The sequence below is a fragment of the Letharia lupina genome (assembly GCF_014066315.1).
Source record: "Letharia lupina isolate WasteWater1 chromosome Unknown contig_3, whole genome shotgun sequence".
Classification (NCBI taxonomy): domain Eukaryota; kingdom Fungi; phylum Ascomycota; class Lecanoromycetes; order Lecanorales; family Parmeliaceae; genus Letharia; species Letharia lupina.
In genome coordinates this window covers 1,989,456-1,997,206 of record NW_023502972.1, presented here as the reverse complement: position 1 = coordinate 1,997,206, position 7,751 = coordinate 1,989,456, and the positions used below count along the sequence as shown (strand labels likewise).

At 26.1% G+C, this 7,751-nt stretch overlaps 1 protein-coding gene across 1 annotated transcript; it reads left to right on the top strand.

Moving 5' to 3' along the window:
- Positions 1–5,505: 5,505 nt before the first annotated feature.
- Positions 5,506–7,417, top strand: HO133_007468 (uncharacterized protein; the record flags this gene model as incomplete). Its single annotated transcript, XM_037298359.1, has 10 exons — positions 5,506–5,562; positions 5,622–5,677; positions 5,728–5,972; positions 6,049–6,116; positions 6,168–6,278; positions 6,334–6,693; positions 6,745–6,772; positions 6,822–6,950; positions 7,006–7,191; positions 7,254–7,417. 10 exons carry the CDS (start codon positions 5,506–5,508, stop codon positions 7,415–7,417), a joined length of 1,404 nt encoding a protein of 467 aa, XP_037156994.1.
- Positions 7,418–7,751: the final 334 nt, after the last annotated feature.

The following is a 7,751-nucleotide window of genomic DNA, read 5'->3' as shown; positions in this document are numbered from 1 at the left end:
TTTCGAATTAGAGACTTAAATCTTTTATTATTTTTAAACGAGTCGAAAATTTAATCTATAAATTAGATCTTCTAATTATTTAAATATTTTATTTTATTATTTCTATTATAATACTTAAGTCTACGCTTAAAAAAGAAAATTCTTATTATTAATTTTATAAAAAAGAATAAGCTTCTATATTTAATTAGAAGAAATTAATAAATCGATATATTAATTAATTTTTAAATTGAGAAAGTAAAGATAAGAAAGATATTATAAAGTATCTAATAAAATAAAAAGATTAGAGAAAGATTTATAATATATAATATAAGATAAAGAATTTAAAAAATATAAAGAATTTAATCTATAATTATAATTTAAAGTATAAAAAATACTTATAAAGAAAGTATTAAAAGAGAAAATCTTAGAATTCTATATAAGCTCGTAATATAAAAATTATTTTTTATATTATTAATATATTATTAAGCTAAATATTAAATAAAATATAATTTTTAAGTTTTATTAAGTTATTAAATTATAAATATAATTTATTTTATTAATTTATATTTTTAATATATTATTATATAGAAGCTCGAGTTCGAAAATTTCGAGAATCTTAAATTTTTTAAGAATTTTAAAAAACTTTATAATTTATAATCGCACAGTAAAGTAACTTAACTAGTCTCTTATTTTTTTTCTTTATTTTATTATATTTTCTTTTAATACTTTATAATTAAATATAACTCTATTTCTCGAAAAAAGATTTTTTATAATTTTAATAATTTAGAAATTATCGCTAAAAAAGTAAATTATTAATAATTTTATTTAAGATTTATAAAAGTAGAAATAACGAATCTTAAGATTTTAAAGTTAATTTTTTAAAATTAAATCGAATATATATTTAAATAATTTAAATTCTTTTAATCGAGTATTATAGATCTTAATAAAATAATTAATTATATTTAACTTAAAATAAAAAAAGATTTACTCTCGAAATAATAGAATTATAATATTCTACTATAATATATTCTTAATTATTCTTTTTAAATTTATCTAGATTACTTTTATAAACTTAAAAATTCTTAAATAAATATATTTAATTAGAATTTTTATTATCTTTATTTATAGCGAGGTTTTTTAATATATATATTAAGTCTTTATTATTAAAATTTAAATAACTTTCTTAATTTTATATATTATTATTTAAGAATATCTTTTATTTTAAGATCTAAGCTAATTTTATATTAGATAAAAAATTTATTTAAAAATAAATATTATTATTAAGATAAATTATTTCTATTAAAAAAGTAATTAAAGATATTAATACTTCTTTTTATTATATAAATCTTTTAAATATTTAAATTACTAAGATAATAGAAATACGAAATTTTATTAAATTTTAACGATATTAATATTAATCTTAAATCTTCGCGAGTAAATATTTATATTAGAATTATATTATAAAAAATTAAATAGCGAAGATAAATATAAAAGAAGATAATAAAACTAAATAATATTATAAGATTTTATTTAGAATTTAATAAATATATAGAGATAAAGAGAAAGAATATAATTATTTTTAAGATATTAATATATATATTAATACTATAAAATATAATAATTATAATCTCTATTAAGATTATTTTTATTTTATTTAAAATTTTAAATATAATTTCGAGAAAGTTAAAAAAGTCGCTATAAAGAAAATAAATTTCTTAAAAAAAATTAAAAATACTTTATTAAAGATTAAGAAATAAATAATATTATTATTAAATATTAATATAAAATAATTAAAAAAAGATAAAGTCTCGATTTATAAGATAGGATCTAAAAGAGAAAATATTATAATCGAAGTTAAATTCTTAAAAAAGATTATTAAAAAGTCGAAAATTAAGAAATTTAAAATTAAGTATCTAAGCGATAAGATAATAATTAAAAAGAAATCGACTTATTAGCTATTTATCTTTAAGAATTTAGATTTAAAATTAAAAGTTAAAAATATAGATATATATAATAATTATATATATATATAAAGAAGAAGATTAATTTATTAAAGAATATTCTTTTAGAAACATAAAAGAAGCTAATAGTATTATTAATAATAATAGAAATTTTTTATAAAATAATTATTCTATTCTTAACTTAATATAAAAGTATAATAAAACTTATTAAAAACGTTATAAAAATTTTATTTTTTCTAAATTAAGATAATAAATAAATTAAAAATAAAAAGATTAATATTAAGAGTATTAAAAAATATTAAAATACTAATAAACTATTACTAGATAGAATTCTCGAAACTTTAAATAATATATAAAAAACTTTTATTAAAAAATATCGAAATCTAGTAATTTTAATATTTATTTATATTAATAATGAAAAGTTTTTTATAGAGTTCGAAGAGTAAAAGAAAGAATTTTTTATTTTTAATATTATAACTAAAGAAAGTGTTTAAAATCTATTATATCTAGATCTTTATATCTTTCTTTTTCTCTCTTTTATTTATTTATATTAATAATAAAAAGCTTTCTCTTTTCCCTCTTTTTAATTTAATATTTTTATATATTTTAGAAAATTCGAGAAGTAGAAATCGAATATTATAATTAAAGAAAATACTTAATTAAAGAAAATATAGATCTTATTAAGATACTTTTATATCTAGGTTTTTATATATTTTTTTTCTTATTTAAAAGAAAATATAGATCTTACTTAGATACTTTTATATCTAAATTTTTATATCTTTTCTTTCTTTTATATCTAAATCTTTATATCTTATCTTTCTTCTTATAATTAAAAAAAAGTATAAAACGTAAACCTTATTAAAAAACTTATACTAAATCTTTATATATTTTCTTTCTCTTCTTTTTAATTTTAATTGTCTTTTTTAAATTTTTTTTTTTAATTTAAAAAAGTCTAAGCGAGAAGTAAAGAAATATTAAAATTAAAGAAATTACTTAAATAAAGAAAAAATTTAAAAATAAGATAGCTTTTATAAGAAGAGAGTAACTTATTATATTTTTATAATTTAACGTAATTTAGTTTAGCGTAATTTAGCGTATAATTACTTTCTTTATTTTTTTATAACTCTCTAATATCTTTAATTAATTATTTAGAATTATATAAAGAAATATCTTTCTTCTTTATAAAACTTCTTTTTCGAAGTATATATATGCTTCTTATATCTATAATCTTAATAATAAGATAGAATTAAGTTAAAAAATCTTAAATTTATATATATAGCTAATTATAAATTCGAGTTCGCTACGCTCTTTAATTAAATCGACTAAGTTAGTTTAATAGCTCTCTTATATCTTCTTATTAAAAATTAAATATATATTATTTATAAATAAAATAACTTTTTTATTTTCTATTAAAATTTTAAGATTTCTTTTTTAAATTATAAAGAATAGTTTATACTATCTAATGCTAAAAGAATTATAAAATTCGATCTTATAACTATTAAGAAGTAAGGAGCTTAAATATCGTTTATTAAAGTTCGCTTATTAAATTTATCGATAGGCCGCAGCTCTAATAAAAAAACAGATGTATATTATTTAATTTAGAATAACTTTTTTATTTTCTATTAAAATCTTAAGATTTTCTTTTTAAATTATAGTCTATAGCTTACGCTTTTTAAAAATGAAAAATTTCGAAATTTAATCTTATATTTCTTTAAAGACATAGAATTCAAATATCGCTTATCAAAAATCGCTTATTAAAGATCGCTTATTAAATTTACTCGATAGTCGTAATTAAAAAAAATAATTATAAATTTAATTTATAGGCCTTTACTCGTATAGTATAAATTAAGAATATACGCTTAACGTTAAAAAGTTATCTCGGCTATTCTATAATCGCTAAGACTTATCGAAAAAATCTTAAGAATCTAATAGATCTTTATTTTACTACGAGTAAAGATTTATAAATTAAATTTATAATTTTTTTTTTTAATTAGAGCTGTCGAGTAAATTTTAATAAGTAATCTTTAATAAGCGATATTAAAATTTTTTATCTTTAAATATCTATAAGACTAAATTTAGTAATTCTTTTTTTATCTAAAAGCTATTAATCGAAAAGATATGAGATTTAATATGAAATTTAAGTAATTTTCGAGATATTATTCTAAAAGATATAGGATATTTCTAATTTCACTCGATATTTTATATATAAATTATCGTATTTAAAAATCGTCTCGTATAGAATAGACTAGTCTCGTTATAGAGCTTTAAGAATTATAAGATTCTATAAATAGATTATTAGTATATATAAAAGAATAAGATAGGGCTGAGCTAAAAAACCTTGAATTTGTATGTGCAGCCAATTATAAATTCGGGTTCGCTACGCTCTTTGATTAGACCGGCTAAGTCAGCCCGATAGCCCTCCCGAGCTCCCTCATTAAAAAAATAGATCTACGTTATTAACACATAGAATAACTTTTTTGTTTTCTATTAAATTTTTGATATTTTTTTTTAAAATTATAAAACGAAATCTGAGCTCTCAGATAAAAAAAGAATTTCTAAATTTAGTCTTATAATTATTAAAGCGCAAGGAATTCAAATATCGCTCATCAAAGATCGCTCACCAAATTTACTCGACAGCCCTGATCAAAAAAAATGATTATGAATTTAATTCATAGGCCTTTACTCGTAAAGATATAAATTTTTAAAGAAAAGAAGTAAAAGTTAAAAAATTCTAAGTTTAAAAAATCTTACATCTTTTCGACTATTACTAGTCTATATTACGTTCTATAATTTAAATAAAAAATCTTAAAAATTTAATAGAAAATTTAAAAGTTATTTTAAAATTAAATAATATATATCTATTTTTTAATTAGAGCTATCGAGCGAACTTTAATAAACGATATTTAAGCTTCTTACTTTTTAATAATTATAAGATTAAATTTTATAATTCTTTTAGTATTAAATAGCGTAAGTTACGCTCTATAATTTAAAATAGAAATCTTAAAATTTTAATAGAAAATAAAAAAGTTATTTTATTTATAAATAACGTATATCTAATTTTTAATAAGAAGATATAAAAGAATTATCGAGCTAATTTAGCTAGTCTAATTAAAGAGCGTAGCGAACTTAAATTTATAATTAACTATATATATAAATTTAAGATTTTTTAGCTTAGTTCTATCTTATTCTTTTATATATATTAATATAGTAGATAATTAGAATATTCTAAAAATTAAAGACTTATAGTCTTTATTACATTTTCTAATAGTTATAAAGTTTTTAGAAAATTATAATTTATCGTTGTAAAGCTATTTTAGAAGTTTCGTTTTTTAATTATCGAGAGGGGGGTGCTTGCGGGAACTTTTTTGTTTCCCAATGATTAAGAATATAGGGGTATTGATTTTCAAGAAAAGCTAAAGTAAAGTGAAGCATGACAGTCCTGCCTTACATTCACTCCGTCCTTATCGATTGCTCTATTATAGCGGTTCCTTGAATTGATTGGGTACTTTGTATGCGGAGGGAACGGAGAGGTTTCTGGTGTATCACTTTTTGAGGCTCGGGCGAAATGTCTCAGCATTCTAAAACCTTCCTTGCGGCCAGTGTATTGAATGATGGGAAAATAGTGGGTTCCAAATGCCAGCGTTGAGTCCGGTGATGCTCTCGTTGATATATTTTTGTCAGGTATCCTACCGATCTCTGGGCCGAGAATTAAAAGTGCATAGCAATGTTGCGAAGAAGTGCGGAGAGATCAAGCGCAGTTGAAAGGACTGGCTGATCTCTCTATCAGAATGCTCTACGAATTCTATTCTACCCAGACGACTAAAAAGCCATCGTCGATCAAGGCAACCTACCTCCTGGACGGCGTTCCCAAAGGTCCGAAGGAATTCGGCGTCAATGGGCATCAACAAGATGGAGAAGACATTCACATGCAGAGTAGTCCGTACATGAGCAGCTCAATGCCACATCAAGAGGAACAAGAGGAGGCAGTTCCATCGAGGAGCATAACTCTGGCAAAGGAAGAAGATCTTGAAGGTAAGATGGGCATACGTTTTGTGGGCTTGGTCTACTTTGCGGCCTCCGAACTGTCCGTTGCTGAGAAAGCTGTTAGCGGCCAAAGCAAAATACAGGCAAATACACTCCATACATATTTACAGCTTGGGGCCAAGCAGGGTACAGGTAAGCCGACGAAGCTTTGCTTTCGTTTCCGGACAATGCCAATTATGATAGAATCTCCAAATTCTGTCAGACTGCAACAGAGCGATATCCGTGGAATATGCGAATGAGGACCCATTAGTATTTGGAGAGAAATATGGAGTCATTCATAATACAGGTGTGAAGGTAGGATCCGCTTCCCCCATTGAATCCTTCTACTACCTGACAATGGAGTTTGTAGCGGAGGACGGGGAGACGACCACCTATTGGAGCCCAACCAGTCCCTACAGAGACGGTCAACGAGAAAGCCAGTAGCAAAAGCCAAGGCCTCAATAGAGAGCAAAAGAACGCTGTCAAGCCGTCCGATCGACCTCCGCCAAGTGACAAGTCGACTAAATCGACATCTCAAGCTGCATTCGCCCCAGATATCAGGGCGGAGCGACCTAGAGATGTCGAGAAGAAGCCAGTCAGCAAGCCAGCCGCGGCGAAGAGGGAGCAGTCTGACATATTCAAATCCTTTTCCAAGCCCAAGGCAAAATTAAAGCACGAGGATGCTGGTAGCCCGACTGGTGCATTCCCTGTTCCTAGCACAGCACACTCGGTGAGCATTGTTTGGCCGTTTGATTGCACTTGGCTTTCTAACAGAGCATAGCAGGAATTTAAGAGCGTGCAAGAAGATGGTAAGGGCAGGCTTGAGATTCAAGTTCCTTCTCTGATTAATCCTCGCAGAACCAATGAAAGATGCTTCTGAGGATGAACAGGAGGAGGACTTCGTGGTCTCCAACAGTGCGAATCGAAGAACATCAAAATCACAATCTGAGCGGGCGGAACAGCTTCGGAAGATGATGGAAGATGAAGGTAAGGAAATCGGCGCATGATACGGTATTGACCTTGCGACTGACGGGGTACGTAGACGAAGAGATGGAAGCCGCGGGGGAGGATGCTCCACAAACCTCTCAGGAATCAGAACCTGTAGACGGTCCCACCTCACAAAAAGATGTTTCTCCTGAACCTCCTATTGTCGTGACTGGAGGGCGCAGGCGAGGTAGACGGAAGGTCATGAAAAAGAAGACAATCAAAGACAATGAGGGTTATTTGGGTCTGTACTTTTAATCAGTTGATACAGGTTGGGAGATTAATGCTAATATGGTCTCCTTTTAGTGACAAAAGAGGAGCCAGCCTGGGAATCCTTTTCCGAGGACGAACTTCCTCCGCACAAACAAAAGACTCCTGCATCCACTGCAACATCGTCAATGGGGAAGGGCAAGATGTCCGGTGGGAAACCCGGGCAGGGCAATATCATGAGCTTCTTCGGGAAGAAATAAATGGCAAAATCAGGAGGTGATGGGTCCATTGATATTTGAGAGGGTAATGAGATATTAAGTTTAGAGTAGTAAGCTTGGTTGATCCCTACGATATTTATGCAGTGACGGTCTCAGTGCTTTTCCGAGTAAAGGCGAAGTTCAGCGTTATAGGCGGTTTGTACGCACAATAATGTGAGAACATTGCTTTGGAGGCCTATCTATGCCTTCTGTATATAGTCTATAATGTCGGCCAATGCTGTGAAATGTTTGAGGTCTCTGCTTGCCGGTATAGCATACATCAAGGTATGCCAGAATCTGAAAGCCGTCAGCGTAGAGCAAGAGTAGTGAGTGTCTG